The 18,503-nt window shown below is 38.0% G+C and overlaps 1 protein-coding gene across 1 annotated transcript in view; it reads right to left on the reverse strand.

Annotated features, from left to right (window-relative positions):
• The window catches only part of AFG2A (AAA ATPase AFG2A), a 179,561-nt gene extending 161,645 nt beyond the window's left edge, over window positions 1-17,916 (reverse strand). The window contains exons 1-9 of the mRNA XM_089527241.1: window positions 17,769-17,916; window positions 16,662-16,783; window positions 14,773-14,930; window positions 13,548-13,606; window positions 11,372-12,007; window positions 9,273-9,402; window positions 8,968-9,024; window positions 6,680-6,803; window positions 4,961-5,216 (exon numbers count right to left, since the gene is read on the reverse strand). Coding sequence (XP_089383367.1) covers window positions 4,961-5,216; window positions 6,680-6,803; window positions 8,968-9,024; window positions 9,273-9,402; window positions 11,372-12,007; window positions 13,548-13,606; window positions 14,773-14,930; window positions 16,662-16,783; window positions 17,769-17,916 — 1,690 coding nt within the window. The remainder of the gene's footprint in view (window positions 1-4,960; window positions 5,217-6,679; window positions 6,804-8,967; window positions 9,025-9,272; window positions 9,403-11,371; window positions 12,008-13,547; window positions 13,607-14,772; window positions 14,931-16,661; window positions 16,784-17,768) is intronic.
• Between the last annotated feature and the right edge of the window lie 587 nt (window positions 17,917-18,503).

The following is an 18,503-nucleotide window of genomic DNA, read 5'->3' on the forward strand; positions in this document are numbered from 1 at the left end:
CTTGTGTAGCACACAAAAAGATGGGGTAAAGTTCAACTCAGACCATTGCCCTCCCCTGCCAAAATTCACCTCAGACCATTCTCCACTACATATCCAACTTTCAAAAGAGTTATCAGGTTCTCTGTGTATTAAATAGTACAAGTTGGATACAATAGACTCTTGGTATTCACTGAGACCTCCCACGGATATCAAAATTTGTGGATACTCAAGTCCCATTAAATATTGTAGCATTTATATAAAATGACAAAATCAGACTTTGCTTTTTGAAATTTATATATTTTTAAAAGTATTTTCAAGCCATTGGTAGTTGAATCTGTGGATAGAGAATCTGTGGATACAGAGAACCCACTATATTAGTATTTCAAATACTGAAAGAGTCCTTTAGCCTTTGAAAGGACACATGGAATCCATTTCCCCTGACCAAAAGCTAATTTCCAAGATGTGGCGAGATCGTTCAAGAGCACATCTACAGCTGGCCCTTGGTATGCACAGATTCTATGTCTGCAGATTCAAACATTCAAGGATTCAACCATCCATAGCTTGAAAGTATTTTTTAAAAATCCAAAAAACAAATCTTGTTTTTGCCATTTTATAAAAGGGACACATTTTACTACCCCGTTATATATGAGACTTGAGCATCTGCAGATTTTGGTACCCAAACCGCAGCAGATACCAAGGGACCACTGTATGTCCACCAAATTCAAAGACTGCTGTGAAACAAAAATTAATTCAACTGATAACCTTCTCCAAAAGAAAAACTACCGTAAAACCATATTTTAAAAGCTGCACTAGAACTATAGCTCCAATGTAAAAGAGTGATGAACAATCAAGAATATGTAGAGGTGATTTCTATATTAGTCATTTTAGGTTTATTTGCAAATTACTTAAGTATCTATGGCCCTTCCAGGCAGCATGGGGACACTTACAATAAGACTAGAAATAATGTCAAAAGATATGATTAAGTGAAGCTTAGAACTTCATTTTTTAAGTAATAAGTTAGGAATTATTCATTATTTTCTCAAAGTAACATGTTAGTTGTTACATATTACTTGACAGCCATTTCTGTGCTACTTTTCTATCATTTTTTCTAAAAAAAACAAAACGATAGACAAAAATCCTTCAGAATGACCCACCAAAATGATATTTAAGAAGGAACAAGTAAATGGTGTTAATTACACACAAAGTAATGATATTACCTGGTGCTCTCATTAGCTTGTTAAACTATATTGTTGCTCCTTTTTACCCCAGTAATCAACTTCTAGGTCTTAAAATATTTCTAGTATCAATTGTTCCAAAAAGATAAGGGACACTATTCATACCATTTTTTGTTTCCCCCTGCAGCTCTTTCATGTGTAATTCCCAATTGTTTTTGAACTCAGCACACGTTAAAGAGTCATTTGGAGGGCTCTAGTGATTTGAGTGTATGTGTCTTCAAGTCACTTATCAACTAACTCATGGTGACCCCAGGAATGTTTTTGTAGGCAAGGACTATTGGAGTAATTGTGCCTTTAACAATAGAAAAATATTCTGAGTGACAAGTGACATGGAAGGACACATATTTTATGGGACAACCACAGACTGCTGAGTCAGGAGCACATGGCATGAGGCAAAGTTGCTGCAAGGTTGCATCATGCTATGTGGTACCGAGTAATGACTCAGAAACACCCTCCTATATAAGTGGACCAAGAGACTGGTCACATGTGGGCATTGTGAGTTAGATGAGTTGGTTTGGAGCAGTTGGAGTAGTTGTTTGGAAGTTACTGGAGAGTGGGTGTGTGTAGATATTGTGTTATATTGTACACTTTGCAACTCCAGAACTTTGAATGAACCACTACGTCTGTGAGTGTTTCTTTTGAGTGTGAAAAGTGGTCAGTGCATTGCCAATACCAATAGCTGGGTCTTTTGTTTTGTTTTGTTTTCAAACTCTACTATGTTATTGTTTGGCTGCATCTGGGTGACTTGTCCCCAGACTGTGCTGGTAGCTGGCTTTCCCCTCACCAACAAGGAATACTCAAGAAGTGGTTTTGTGAGTACTGAATTATACCCACAACACCTCATATTCATCAAAGTACTAACCCTGCTTAGCTTCCAAGAGCAGAAATGATCTAGTACCTTGATGGGGAGCTAGTAGTGAAATTTTGGAAAAAGTTGACTTTAAAAAGTGCATACACAAAACATGTACAGACATCCCTCTGTATTCTAGTCCATCCAACTGGACAGCAAGAGCAATGGGACAAACTGGTTAAGGATCACAGATATGATCTGTGCCCAACATGTTAGCATGACGCAGCAGGTTAGGGTCACCAGCTGCAAGATAACTGCTCTTTAAGTAAAAGAGAAGCACATCTTATTTCTTTCCTCCTTTATTCCATTGTACATTTCTGTGTACTTTCATATTCTGCACAGTATAGTCATTAACATCCTAAAGATAAGCAATATCATTTTTAAGGCCAGCATTTCCTTTCACTGTAAACAAGATGGTCTTCTTAGTTCCTGCAGAAAAAATAAATAAATCTATATTTATCTTCCATCCTGCTCAAAACATGCAGGCAGCCTTAGAAGGATAGGTTTATAATGTAACTCTATGTTTGGAAGCCTATGATGCTAAGCATTTTGTAACACTCAACACTGTTTATTCCATTCACATCCTCACTACCTAATTAACATGTCATGTTGTGCTGTTTTGTGAAATCCAGTGGTGGTCCTTCTATCTTTATAAACATTTAGGGAAATAAAATATTTTGCAGATAGGTAACCAGCATGATCATAGAATATAGCAGCAGTGGCAGTCATTGAATAGTACAATGAGCACTGAATCCTGAAAAAAGACCACATTCCAGTATGTTTTAGATAAAGTCCAGCTATAACAGGAAATAGTAAAGAGCAAGGGAAGAACCCAAATACTTTTTAAAGTAATTCATCAATTTGTTGTCCTTCCATAACAGATTGTTCAAGCTACATCAAGCTCAAGCAAAGCTTTTGAGAAGCATACTTAAGTTGAATACAATACTAATGGCAAAATTTCTATGAAAATCCCTAGAAGTATCACTAAAGTTTCCTGATAAGTAACAGGAGGGGGTGTAAGTGACAAGGGTTGAGAGGAAAGGGAGAAAAATGACTCAACTATTTATATGTTTCAGGGAAATATATCAATTCTCTGCTCATAAATCATTTAGTTGGACATGTTACATTATAGACTTTATCCTGTGTTAACTGTAAAAACTTCAAGTCGAAAGAAATTAGGTGCAAAAACATTTTGTTAAAGGAACAGTAAAAGTCTGAAAAAAGGAATCATTCAATTGCATGAAATTGTTCAAGGTTGAAAATTCAACTGTGTACAGCAATTTTACAGTCCAATACAAAAATACAGGCTTTATAAGCAAAGATAATAATGGGAGGTGGATAATGGGGGGCAGGAGTGAGAGCACTGAAGGCAACAGCATTTTTGCATGCACCATAAAAAGAAAAATAATTCCCTGTTCTTTCATAAACAAGAGGGTTCTCATCCCTTCCTGCAATGTAAAAGGTGTTTTAGAAAAGCCCAGGTAAACCAATAAGATGACTGAACATGAAGATTGCATTCATTTTCCTCTTGTGAAATTTCAAAGCAAAAAGCACCTTTTAAAAGAAAATACTAAAAATTATTAACTACTTTGTTTAGAAATTTGACATTTTAGTGTTTTATTAATATAAAATAGTCTAGATTTGCAAAGAAGCACTCCAATAGTGTGTAACAGATAGCTTTCTTTATTTTCTTTTATTAGAATTGTTAAATATAAAACTGTGCTTATTCTAACACAGATTCTCAGCGATTTCTTTTATGTAAGTAGAAGCTGTGTTCAAAACACAAGTTATAGGTGAAAACTCATCTTCTACCACCAGATGTCATTGTAGTGCAGCAATGGCTAAAGAAATGCCAGACCACAAAGGTTGTACAATGTAAACGTTTTCTTTGTTTCTACTCAAATGCCACTGTTTTTCAATGATGCCATTATATAAAATTACGAAAATATTTTCATTTGCAATAAAGATATTTTTCATTTTAAATTTGCTAAGCAACAGAATCCTATTTTTATTCAGTCTGAAAAAGATATGTATAAGACAGCTGTATTAGCTCCATTTTTTTCTACTCAGCATCAACAAAAGATTCTTTGCTCTCTTGAAGGCCTACATACTCTTCATTCAGTAGAGCTTGGTAAAGTAAGTATTTCCACATCTAATTTTCACTTCCAGTATGACTAGAGCTTGCTTATATGAATCCACAAACAGAATATGCAATGTGTAGCTAAGACACATTAATGTAATGTTACACCAGTCTCAATGTAAGCTTTAAATAAGATACAGAGTGTTTATCAAGTATTTATTTATTTGACCTGTAATTGGCTACATTTAAACATATTTACATCTAATCAAAACCCACATTTTTGCGATATAAAGAAAGCATGCTGTGACCCATAATTAAAAGAAAAATGGCAATTCATTATAAGAAGGAAAAGTATTTATAATATATATTTTAACTTATTATTCAACAGTGTCTATGGCAAAATACACCAGCAAACAAACTCAAAAAAAAAAGGGGGGGGGGGCTAAACACATCTGTCTTACAACCTTTATTTATAACCTTTATAGTTATAAGTTTTCTACCTTAAATTAAAAATTGCCTTCACTGATTAAAACTGTGATGCACAAACACACATCCCAATTAATAATTTGCTTTAAGATGTAGCTTACAATTGCTCTGCTTTGGGAACAAACTGTCTTGTTCAAAACTAGGAAATTAGATGGTAAAAGAACTTGACTGTAAAAGGTCATGAATGTGAACTCATGCTAAGGTCAGATTCAAACATCAGGTAAGCTCCTTCAGAAAAATCATGAATTACGTATAAAGTTTGAACACAGTTAAAATAAACCAATTGCAATCAAGATAATTGTTTCCCACCATGATGTACATTTTGCCTACCTGCTTCTTTGCACAGTGCTGCCAGGTCTGCTCCTACATATCCATGGGTGCTCTCAGCCAACTGATTCAACTCTGTTTCTGTCAGTGAATGAGGAACCTTTTTAAGAAGCTTGGTAAGGATGTCTAACCGGTTCTGAGCATTGGGAACTCCAATTTCTATCTCTTTGTCAAAGCGTCCAGGTCTGCGCAGAGCTGGATCAAGAGCATGGGGACGATTTGTGGCTCCAAGTACCAAGAGTTTCCCTTCACTACCTTCCTAGAAGACCAATAAAAGACAGTCTTATTGTTTCAGGAAATAAAGAACAATATATTTAGATGTGAGAGATCCAGATTTATATCTAGCATTGCCCACAACACTCAATGGACTCATCATAGAATAATAGAGTTGGAAGGGACCAGAAGGCCCATCCAGTCCAATCCCTTGCCATGCTGGAACACACAATTAAGTTTCAAAGAGGCCTGAGAAGCCCCAGCACAGAAGAGTTGTCACAAGGGAAGAGTTGGAGTTGGAGTAAGCAGTCATTCACTCTCTACAGCCACCAGGAATTTTTCCTCTTTTATAAAATACACTTACATTCCTGGTTCATCAGAGGAATGCTGCAGATTAAAGCAGCAGTCCCATGTGCACTTTTCTAGGAGTAAATGCAAGTGAACAAGGTAGGGCTTACTTTTCAATAAACAGGTAAATAATTAGTGGTAATTTACTTTAGAGGATAATGTTCAGTAAAATGAGATAATTATGCAGTACTTTGATCACAGAAAAATGCTGAAGAGATTATTCTGTAATTTAGAAAACAGTTAAGACGCTGGCAAACAGTCCTGCCATAGCTATTTCAGCAGAACATGTATATCTCACCTCTGGCATTGGTAAATTTCTATCCTTATTTAGCCAAACTAGAACATGAAAATTAATTCAAAAAGGCCTCTCATTCATTAAAGGAAAAGCCACTTCTCAGAGTTAGTTCAGGATACCAGCAAATCTGGTGGCTTTCATATTTCACCCTGATATAACTTCAAGCAAAGCAGGCCAGGGTGCTAATGGAATCCATCAACATATTCATCACTTTTCTATTCATCTGGAGATATGTAGTAATGTGGACTTATCACAACATCTTCAATAGCTAGCATAACCTTCTAGATGCCTCCACACATGTATGCTGAGTCCCAGCAGAATACAGGTTCTGTTTTACAACTTGGGGAACAAACTATATGAAAAGTACACAATTCTATTGATCAAGTGATCTGCACAATCTGGGTCAAAGTCCGATTTGTCTCATAAGTACTTTAGCATAAACTGTAATGTTTGCTACATTTCTAATAGTGACTCAAGAATATGTGGGTATACTCTGTTCCTCTTCTCTTCATGAATATATGTATGAATACACACATACACACACATACATATAAGTGAAAAAATATTTCCCACTATAATACTATTTTTTCATACATTTCCAGCATATAAAAAGACTATAGCAAACATTTACTCTCTATTTACTGATCACCACTCTTTTATGGATAAGCATACATACAAGAATTCAATAAGATTTATGAGTTCAATTTCATTGCAAAGAACATAAGTCTGTAGGAAAATGCCTAATGCCATTCCCAAAGAACTTTACTGCTACAAGCACAAATAATTTCCACAAGAAGGCACAGTATACGAACCCAATAGTTCAGGTCCAGCCCAAACTAATAACTCCATCACCATACTTTACTTACTGATCCTATGCCATCCATCAATGTTAATAAAGAAGCAACAATCCTTTTCTCAACTTCATTCTGTGTTCCTTCCCTCTTTGGGCAGAGTGCATCAATTTCATCAATAAATATAATAGATGGTTGACTAAAAAAGAAAAAAAAGAACTTTTTTTAACATGAACACATACACAATACATACTGATCTAACAGTCTCACTCTGATACTGAAATGATTATGGTGATTCAGCAGTTAAAGCAATAAAATACACAATATATATTACAAAAAACATCCTTTTACTAGAAACATTGTAAACTGGGTATTCAGTATTCTTGTTTCTAGCTCAACGCCAGGGAACTCAAAATGTAATCCTGAATGCGCAAAATACTACTAGCTATGAAGCTGAAATCTACAGCTCTTTTTCAAACATTAACTCAGATTGTACCCCCCAAATGATTCAACACATTCCAAGACACTTGACATATAAAAAAAAGTTTGGAAGGATGACATTAATACGTTTTTCCTCAGAAGCAAAGGGTTTCTCAAAAAAAAAAGGGGGGGGGTTATTCCATATTTTGTTTCTTGTCAAGACACCTCCAAAGATGAAACCAAGGATGAAACATAGTAAAGGGACAGCCCACTCTTCTAGCATGCCCAGTGTTTGAGACATTTACACTATGCATCATTACACCTAAAGACTGAAAAGGTGGGAATATCTGACCATGGTAGTCCAGCACAGACCCAAAATACATGCGGGGCAAATGGTTTGAGGGAGGACTTCTAATAGCAGGTATGTATCCACAAAGAATGTAAAATTAATGCACAACAATCCTCTTCAAAAAGAACAGGAAAGCATATATTTTATTTTGTTTAGAAAAATAAACATAATTGTAACACAGAGTGGTGGACAATTTTCTAAGTCCTATGAGAATATTTGGAACTGGAAGTGTTGAGGGTGCAGCCCCAACGCACCTGACATTGAATGCGGCTAGTCATAACTTGTTGGAAGCATAGAAAAGATGTAGGCTGCATCTGCAAAGCAGAAACAATCCAGTTTGACATCACATCACATTAAATGTTGTGATTCAATGCTATGGATTTCTGGGAATTATAGCTGCTTGTGGCACCAGAGCTCTCTGACAGAGAAGGCTACATATGTCAGAAAACTACAATTCCAAGAATTCCATGCAGTTGAAGTGATGTCAAATAGGATTATTTCTGCCGTGCAGATGCAGTTATAAAACCATCAAACAATGGTATTGTGCAGAAGAGTGTTGGCATCATAGCATTATGACCACAGGAGGGCCAAATTCCACACCAGGGCCTGGGATGCACTACTTCTAACCTTCAAAGTGATATAAACCTATGGTTTTAAAGTTATGTAATGAACTGCCAGATTTTTCCCTGCACAATGTGCCACAGCCTGGTACCATATCTGTGCTCACTGGCTACATCTGTTCCTTTCTTTCTTGGCAATGTTCTATAGAACAACAGCCTGTGTCTTATGGAATGACACTAGTCTGTGGATAGCCACTTAGAATAGTACTGATCTAAGGCACTGCAACACATATAAAAGTACAGTGGACCCTTGTTATACGCTGGGGTTTGGTTCCAAGATCCCCCATGGATAACAAAATCCGTGTATGCTCAAGTCCCATTAAATATAATGACATAGCAAAATGGTGTCCCTTATAAATAATAGAAAATCAAGGTTTGATATTTGAAATTTATACTTTTTTTGAACAATTTCAAACCATGGATGCTTGAATCCATGTATAAAAAATCCATGTATAAGAAGGGCCGACCGTACTCACTATAATCTTATCTAAATCTACTACTGCTCAGCTTCACTATGAGGTGGAATAGACAGGCACAAAAGAGCAGCCTGAGTCTATTCCAGTCCCGAGCAGACTGGAAACCAGCTGTCCACACAGCCTGCTCCCAAGGCGGGCCATGGACATAGGAAACAACTGGAGCCACCCAGAGTCAAACTATTCTGGCTTCTTTTTGCTCCAGAGCAGAGCGCGGCTTCTGTGAAGCTTCCAGCTGCTTTGGACGCATGCTTAAAAAGCACTCTTCCAAAGCGGCCAGAAGCCGCTTCATTTAGCCTGTCTGTTCAGGCCCTATTACACTCCAGATATTAGGGAGAGAATAAACAATTTTCTCTCTCCACTTAATTCATAATTATATAAATCTCTGTAAGAATACATAAGCATTGACATGGACTCGAGAGTTTGCACCAGAATCTTATCATTCATGAAGGGCTAGATAATTAAACCCTCTGAAACAAAAATGAAAAGGCACAAGCATACCGTAAAGAGGCTTCAGCAAATATTTGTCGTAACCTAGCTTCACTCTCTCCATAAAACCTGCAACAGAATGAAAAAAATATTCAGCAATAAACCTCAGACTATTTACAAGGCCACTGGCATCTTATCCCTGCAATTCTCCACATGGGCACATATACTTGATTACTTAATGATTGTGTAAACTCTCTCTTATAAACAGCTCATCAATCATTCCTTCACTTCTGTTTACAAATGTAAGTGACCAATTTTCAGCCAGAAGACAAAACTGGACATTGCACGGCTGAAATAAATGTAGTAGATTTACTTACTTGCTTATTATTTCTGGACCATTAATCGTGGTGACGTGTGCTCCCACCTCATTTGCAACTGCTCTGGCTATCAGTGTCTTCCCTGTACCTGGAGGGCCATATAGCAGCACCCCTCTTGGAGGGGGGATTCCTTTGGAAAGTCAGATACAAAGTGAGGACCAAGGATTCACACTGATAACAGCTTTAAGTACAAAAGAGAAACACTTCATGGACTGACATAGATTTTAAACTACCACTGGGAAGATCATTTAAATGCCCCCTTGTAAATAACATGCATCATATGTGGAGGTGATGCCATCTTGCAAATATTTTCTGTTGTATGGAGAAGTATCCCAAAACTGTAATTTCTCCAACAAATGTGTCACCAGGACAACATTTTTATTAAAAACCTTATCAAAACCTGTAATAGTCTTATAGTTAAAATATATATTTATAATCATTAACTATAATATTTTTGTTCATTTTTAAAAGATATGTGTTTTTAGATTGTAAGCCTGAGGGCATCTAATTAACAATTTGTAAGCTGCTCTGAGAACCTTTGTGGCAGAAGAGAGAGGTCCTTCACTCTCACACACACACACACACACACCTTCACAGAATTGCACCTCACAGCTACAGTCCTTTGCATATTCACCTGAGCATAATTTCTGTTCAACCCATGGCCATGGAGAGGACTGTGCTGCTAACACTGTTGTTGTGTGCCTTCAAGTCTTTTCTGACTTATGGCAATCCTAAGGTGAACCTATCACAGGATTTTCTGGGGCTCAGAGTGTGTGACTTGCACAAGATCACCCAGTGGGTTTCCATGGCCAAGCAGGGACTCAAACCCTGATCTCCAGAATAGTAGTGTAATAATCATACAACTACACCACACTGGCTCTGCTGCAAACATTAGATGTTTTTAAAACTATCCAGCCAGACTATAGTACTTTCAAGATGTATCACTGATTTCTAAGTAAAAGTATCAAATGCATATTTAAATTCAGATAGCTTAAAAAGCTTAACTTGTCCCTGAAATCTGCCACCTACTAATTGATAGAAGCCTTAAAAGCAAACTACAAGGCGAGAACTGATTTGGGTAAGCAGAAGACTATGTGTGCTTCAGAATTTGAATGGTCTTTCTTTCCCAAAAATATCTGGACTATAACTGAGGAATGGGAGCAGGAGTGTAATCAAAAAAGTCAGGAAAGTTTGCCTATTCCCAACTGCAGTGATTTGGAGGTGATTTGGGGAGATATGCAATACTGTTATACCAGTGCTCATAGAGTCTTGATTCAATTCCATAATCCCTACTTCAGGGCAATAAGGCTGAAAGTAAAGGACTATTGAATCATATAAAGTTAGATAATTGTTAAGCTATTAAATATAGTTAGCTCTCTATTTAAATGACCAAAGACAATGTTGTGAACATTGTCTTTTGTAATTTATTAAAAGTACACTATAATCCTAAACTTACAAAATGATTAAGGTTTTGAAATGTGTTCATTATTTTATTTAAAATGTTTAAAAATACATTGATATCTACGTAATTAAACAGTCTTAATTCAGAGACTGATCACTTTGTATGAATCAGGACAGATTTATGTGTCATCATGAATGCCTGGCAATGGACACATTTACAGAGAATAATAATGAGCTTCTTAGCTTACTGTACCTTGCTTGGTTCTTCCTGCTTAAATAACCAGCTAAACCCACTGGGGGAAAAAGTGTATGCATGTTATCTAAACCAGGAATCTTTAACAAGCCAGAACTGCATACTGCAGTTTTGTCCTTGGTTTGAAAATCCTGACTTTTAAATGCACTAAGAAGCCAGGATCCCCACTAAAGATAACAAGCTAAATAAATCATTTGTGGCTCGTCTTAACATCCAGCTTGCCACAATAAGCCAGGACTCTCAAAAATCTTGGCATAGAATTTTGTGTGAACCCAACCCACAAATAAGAGAGGCAGGAAAAGCATATAGAAACATACAGAAAGCAGCAAATGATCTACCACAGAGTCTAAAGTAAATATACTTTTAACTGTATCTTGCACTATTTCAGATAAGCATAGAAAATAATAGTAACTCATAACAGAGATTTACGTCACAGATATCCTACCATAATGCCTAAACAGATCAGGCTGCTTCAGAGGAAGTTCAATAATTTCTCTTATACTTTTTAGTTGGCTACTGAGTCCACCTACTGAATCATAAGTAACCTTTGGTTCAAGATTGCATTCTTCTATTACTTTACTTTGAGGTTCAGTGAATCTGATCTTAGTTCTTGATGAGATGAAATAGAATGTTTGAGATGTTGCAAGTGCTGCTGTTTTATCAGTCTGCAATACTTCTTCGCTTGCAAAGCATTTCTCGCTACTTTCAGAGTGAGAAATGGAAGTTGGAACACTATCACCAAATAAACTCATCTCTGCTGAACCAGAATTCAGTTCACCATATTCCCCAGCATCTGTGGAAACATTAACTGATATGCTGTGATCCACCTGCTTACATGGAGTACTGGTAGACATTACTCCTTGACTGTCTTCAATGAGGAGTTTGCCAAGTTGCACAGATAAGTCAAAATCACTGGTATCAAAATTCTCCAGTGGTAGTTCCTGTGTGGGCTTAAATATTGAGGCGTCTGGCATTTTCAGAAGAATACCATCTGTCCCTTTCACTTGTGTAACCATTAGGTTGCAAGACCGCCCATAAAAAGTGATTTGCAGGATATTTCCTGGTAAAACAACTTTCCCATCTACAATAAAAATAAGAAGCATTAGATTTCTTATTGCAATCAATAGAACTTTTCAAGTTGTCCCTGCTTTAAACAATAAGCTTGTCCCCTGCAGATATATTGTACTGTAACTTCTCAAACTCACCTCCAGCTTGAGTCAGCTATACTGCTGGTGCATTCTGGAAGTTAGCAAAACACATCTGAGGAGCATCGGTTTGGGGAAGGATACCTTAATGCTTAAACTTATCTCTCATTACTTTTCCCTTGCAGAAGGATGACACATGTATAACAGAGACACACCAGTATAACAATTATTCTTTCCACAAGTTGCCACCTGATCCAATTTATGCCTATCATTCCTTTGAGGTAGTGGTGGGCAAAATGTAGACCACATTCTTAGCCTGTTTTGGGGTTCCTCAGCTCTATCAGACCCTCAGACCAGTATAAAAGAGGTTATGAACTGGTTCTGCTGGAAGGTTACAGAAGAGAAAAATCATCTTTTAAATAGGCTGGAGGAGAAACAGAAAGTTCTTCAAAACCAGAAGTGGATTTCTAGACATTTTCAGTTTTGTTTTGTTTCTTTTCCTTGGGGGGTGGGTGACATTTTTGGCAGCCTCTGTGACTGCCAGAGCATCTCAGAAGCACAAAATTGGCCTTCAGACTAGCCACAATTGTATATTCCTATTCGATTTCTACAGGAACGAACCCAAAACTGTAGTTTCAATACTTAGTCCCCTGTCTCTGTTTTAACACCAAAAGTTTGCTTTCTATCAAGAGTATAGCAAACTAGAATGCAAATGTATGGATTTATAACAACCCTCCCAGCATCACTGACACTAAAAGAGAATTCACCTGCAGTTAACTCAGCCTTGAATTTAAGTCAGCATGGTAGTAATGAGAGATCAAGAAAATCCTACAAGTGGATAGAGGGTTGGGTGGTCTATGCCTTTCCTGTGCTCAGCAAGAACACCAGATGGGCTTCTAAAGAGGGAATAACCTCTCTCCCAGCCCTGCATACAAATGTAGCATCTGACATTTTTTGCCAGACTCTAGTAGGATAGGAAAAACAATGCAGCCTAGCAGCCTTTGTAAGTTTATTTAAAAGGCTGGAGTGACTTATTATTATTATTATTATTATTATTATTATTATTATTATTATTTGTAGGTCTAGAAAACTGTCCTTTCTAAGAATTTGGCTACCCTGTCTTTAGTACCATTTTAAACCCATTTCTAATTTTGCCAATATAAAATAGAAAAAACTCGAAATATAAGATACAGCATTGTTCAGTTACAAGGTTTTAAACCCATCTTTATCTGTTAATTTAGATTCATATACAAAGTCAGCCTCTGATTTCTTTGAAGAACCCTAAAATTCCATCCCTTGCCTAGACAATGTGTCACATGCTAGTCGAAACATGGAAGGAAGAGGCAAAGTGCTGTCAGCATTTATTAATCTAAATAGACTATGGACGGCACAACAAACCACCAAATTCAATTTCTTCCTTTTGTTTGTTTTGTTTAAAAGCACATAGATTATAGACAAACAAATTAAACTCCATACCTAGGTTTCTCAAAAGACTAGCAGACAACTCATCAGCATTAAGACAGACATCTTTAGACCTGGAGATGCAAAAATAGAATACTACAGCATGGAATTATATTGTTCACAGAAATAAAGACTGATAAACTGATGCCACCATTAAAAATTATATTTTAATTTCAAGAATAATATGATATCATCCAGTGTAAAATACATTGTCAATCTTCAACTTGCTTCTATTTACAAACTTTAAATAATTACATATAACCTACTGCTTTCCCTGTTATAGAATATAACAAATGTTCAATTCAAGCATGTTTAGGATAAACCTCTCATTGCATTATCAGACTCAGTGCAGTCAGAAGTGTAGTTAGCACTTCAAAGAAAGAAGTGAAATGGGATAGCCTTAGGACAAACATCCCATTCCAATTCATCATTTCAACTCCACTCCTCCCTTCTGTCAGATGTTCAGATTAACCGGCATAACCATGCTGTCTATGTGTAACAGGCCTATTGAACCGGTTAAGTTCTGCTTCACAGAGATCTTGCATGAGGCTTGTTGTGTCACATAAATTATGCGGATTAAATTATAACCGGTAGAGGGTGCTCCAAACTTAGTAATTTCTGATGTGTTTGAAGTGATTCTCTTTTAAAGCAAGTATCTTAATAGGTCTGGGCACTCAAGATGAACTTTAAGCCAACCTGTTATTCAGTATTACAGTTCCCATCAAGGCACACTTCCAGACCAGAGGATCTTTCAAGCCTCTCTCCCAGCCCTGCATATTCTCTGGCTGTGAATTTTAAATGTCCCAATCTAAACTGCATATTTTAGGATTACAATCTTTCTGCAACCTGAAATTTCATTCCAGAAGGCCTCTAAGAATTAACCTGGGGGTGGGTGGGTGGAATTAGTGTATAATATATAACGTGCTGGACTTTTATTTGTTGATTAATGGCTTATGTTTTAGCCGGTTTTAATGTAATGATGTTAATTCTGAATTCTGTTAATTTTTAACTATTGGTTTTAACTTTTGCAAGCCTCCTTGAGCATTAAACTAGAAAAAAGGCAACATAACAATAACAAAAATTGAGTTAAATATGATGTGACTAGCGCATGCAATACCATCATTTTATGGAAAAAACTGAGGCCCTTTAAACAACTTTCTGTGTTATGATGTGAATGTCACAAAAGATCTGAAACCTGATCATAGGGTGATGATGCACAAAACTAAGTATATCAACATACCTGCGCTTTACTTCTACTTCCTCTGCTTGCAGCACAGCACCAGTCACAGGCTGAACCATGACTGCATCACCAGGTACCACTTTCAGATTCTTCTGTGTAATTTCACTTAAGCCGACTTTTCCACCAGGAAATCCTGGAACTGGCCATGCAGTACAAACCTATCCAGATGACCAAAGTAACATATAAACAGCAATTAACAAATCTTATGTCCCCTTTTCTAGAGGAAAAAATACATTATTAATCAAACCCTTGAACCAATTTGGTTGGCTGAATTTGTGTTAAATTGTGGAGCCTCCTTTTAAAGACATCCAAGAACAAACAGGAACAGGATTTCACCTCCTCTAATTCCCGGAAGACTAGCAGTAATTCTGTCTGTTAGCAGGTTTTTCTAGAAAAGCAGATTTTGTGGAAAAATTCACAACACTTTTAATAATGTTATCTGATTTATCACATATAGTTTAAATGTTATATTAAAACAGATTCAAAACGTTATAGGAAATATGTATTTCACTGGAATATATTCATAATAATCTGAAGAGAATCATATATGAATGGGATGACTCTAGCAATAACACAAAGAGCTGATGAGAACAAAACAGAGAAGCTGCTGAAAGGCGAAAAAACTGGATACAACCAAAAGAAACACAACAGTTTAGAAACCCTCTAAATCAATTAATTCATACCCCACATTTCTTCCAGCACAGAACCCACCACAGCTGGCATTTGTGCCAGGCCTCTGGGTGCATCCCATGTTTCTTTAGTAAAGTAAAAATACAGAGCATCCTGTGCACTACCATGTTTCTTTTCCTAATTTAGACTAAGGAAAGGGAACATTCAGGTAGTTTTCAAATAAAGTCAGTGCACTGAGCACATGTGGTCCATGCTCCACATCAAAACATTGACCAACAAGCCAGATTATACATACATACATACATATATACATATATATATACTGCAATTTAAAATTATAAATATCTAGAATTCCTTCCTTCTTAAGGGTCAATCCACATAGGTTCGTTGAAATGGTACACATGGTTCAAGGCTTCTGCACAAAACATGGTTTCCACATAAAGACCCTGACCTAAGAACACTTCTTATTGTTATGTGCCTTCAAGTCATTTCCAACTTATAGTGTCCCTAAGACAAACCTATAATGGGGTTTTCTTGGTAAGATTTATTCAGAGGAGGTTTGCTATTGCCTTCCCTTGAGGCTGAGAGAGTGAGATTTGCCCAAGGTCAACCCACGGGTTTCATGGCCAAGCTGGGAATCGTACCCTAGCCTCCAGAGTCACAATGCAACACTCAACCCAGTACAGCACACTGAACACTTACCACATGAATTGTGATGATCGCTTGCTTAAAATAAGTGCTCCCCCAGGCCAGAGTCTTTCCTCTATATGTAAACCAGGGGTGAACAAGTGTGGCCCTCCAGATGTTGTTGGACTGCACCTCCGACAAGCCTTCTCTGATTACCATGATGACCTTGAGACTGAAAAGATCTAGAGGGCCACAACTGCCCACCCTGGATGCAAAGTCAATTCTTAAACATGGAAATCCCACAAAGGAGCTTTATGAGACTAGAAACTTCAGGTCTGAATTGCCTTCAACTGATTCAGTAAGCAGATAGTAGGTTGAATCCAAGACTGAGAAAAAAGTCAATTCATACAGAGACTCTTCCCCTTTCTGCTTACCTTCCCTGCAGCCCTTCCAGATAGCCTCAAACACTCAAGTACTGTCCAACTGTCCAGAGCAGATTTTGAGGGCAGCAGGTGGGGTGGAGGCTGCAATGGAAGGGAAATCCTCTGGAAGCAGTTCTGCTGAAGGAACTTTATTGGATTCCACTACCAGCCCACCAACAAAACATTCAACAAGAAAAGGATTATCATCACCTCTTGTCCATTACTGCTGGTAAGCAAAACTGGTCGCCCTATGCATATATTTGCCACTTTCATGTTGCTGAGTGCCAGCTGCACAAGAGATCTTCTGAACGTTTCTGGGACTTTATCATCTGCTAAAATTAAAGAGGATATTGTTTTAAAATGTACATCAACATATTGCTTGCTTGAGTCAGACCTTTTAGCAATAAAATTTACTGTAAGTTTTGCAAGGGGGAAATGCCTGTAAGAAACAGAATACAGTATAATATGCTACTATGTCCCCATTTGGTATCAGATATTATGGAGGTTCTTGGCCTTTGCAATCATCTAACAACATGGCAGGGATATAATGACTGACCACTGTAAATCAACCATGGCTGTTGCTTCTCTAATGTTCTATCCTATCCTGCACTGATAGAGCAAGCAAAGAGACTAAGGCTGAAAATGATACACTCACAAAGAGGTGATGGAAAGTAAACCTTCAGTACAGTCCATCCTGCATGAAACTGTCCATCCCATATACTCTCTGTATTTTTACTTTACTAAAGAAGCATGTGATGGACCCAAAGGTCTGGCACCAATGCCAGCTGCGGTGGGTTCAGTGCGGGAAGAAATGTGGGGTATTAATTAATTAAATAAATAGAGCCCACAATGTAAGCCTTGGCTCCTAATTAACAAAACGGTGATATATGAAGACATGTTGTATCTTGAGTAATTCCATTAATGCAGGTGTTACACAAAGTACACCTCTCTCTTCACCCGCCTTGAATCCCACTGTGGGAGAAAAGTGGGATCTACATCCTTGAAATAAATACACAAACTTTTTGTATCTATTGAAGATGGAAAGGTGGCAAGTAGCCCATTTGGTTAAAAAGAAGAAGTCAAGCAAGTCACTTGGCACAGAAGAGGAAAGCGACACATGTGCCACGCTATGCTCCAGCACCTGCAGCAAGAACAGATTACTGGAGAATGGCTGAAAATCATCCAATATGAAGGAGTCCTCCACATATCCTGCCCACTGGGTTTCATGGCTGAGCTGGGAATCAAGCCCTGGGCTCCAGAGTCATAGCTGGATATACACATACATGCACAACCCCCATTTTGCAACCACCCTCTTACTTTTCTCCAGGGACTCTGCAGCTGCTAAATTCAGGCATGGAGGGGCTCCCTCCACCAAGGAGAGAGGAGCAGAGCTCTCAGCTGTGAGCCTCCCTTTGCTTTTCCTTTTGGAAGAGGAGGAGGAGGAGGAGGAGGAAGAAGAAGGCATGGTGCTCTGGAGCTCTAGAGAGGATACTCTTAAAAGAGCTGCTCTTCCACTTTAACTGCTCTGGCTGCCTCCCGTTGCATGACGGGTCTTGTAGTTCGTCGAGGCCTGGGAGCTCTCTGGCTGAGAAGTCTAAACGCCCCCTCCCTCGAACTGCAAATCCCAGCATGCAATGGGAGGCATCTAGAGCCATTAAAGAGGAAGAGAAGCATCCATGATAAGGAGAGTTCTCAAACTGGGATATTTCTGCAGTGTAATTTTCACAATAGCAGCCACGCAACGCGGCCTAGTTCCTATTCCCAACGGAAGTGAGTATCTCTTCACTTTCCTATGTCTAGATCACAAACTGTGCTCTTCAAGGGCTTTTGGACTCCATCTCCCAGAAGCCTCAGCCGTGTTCGCCAATGGCCTGGGATTGTGGGAGCTGAAGTCCACAAAGTACTTTAAAGGGCACAGTTTGGGGAACCACTGCTCCAAGAGGTTTTGGACTCTATCTCCCAGAAGCCTCAGCCATGTCGGTCTATGGTCTGGGATTCTGGGAGCTGAAGTCCAGAATCCCTTAAAGGGCACAGTTTCGGGGCCGCTGCTTC

This window comes from Sceloporus occidentalis, unplaced genomic scaffold (assembly GCF_023333645.1).
Source record: "Sceloporus occidentalis isolate IW3139 unplaced genomic scaffold, rSceOcc1.0.p SCAF_5, whole genome shotgun sequence".
Taxonomy (NCBI): domain Eukaryota; kingdom Metazoa; phylum Chordata; class Lepidosauria; order Squamata; family Phrynosomatidae; genus Sceloporus; species Sceloporus occidentalis.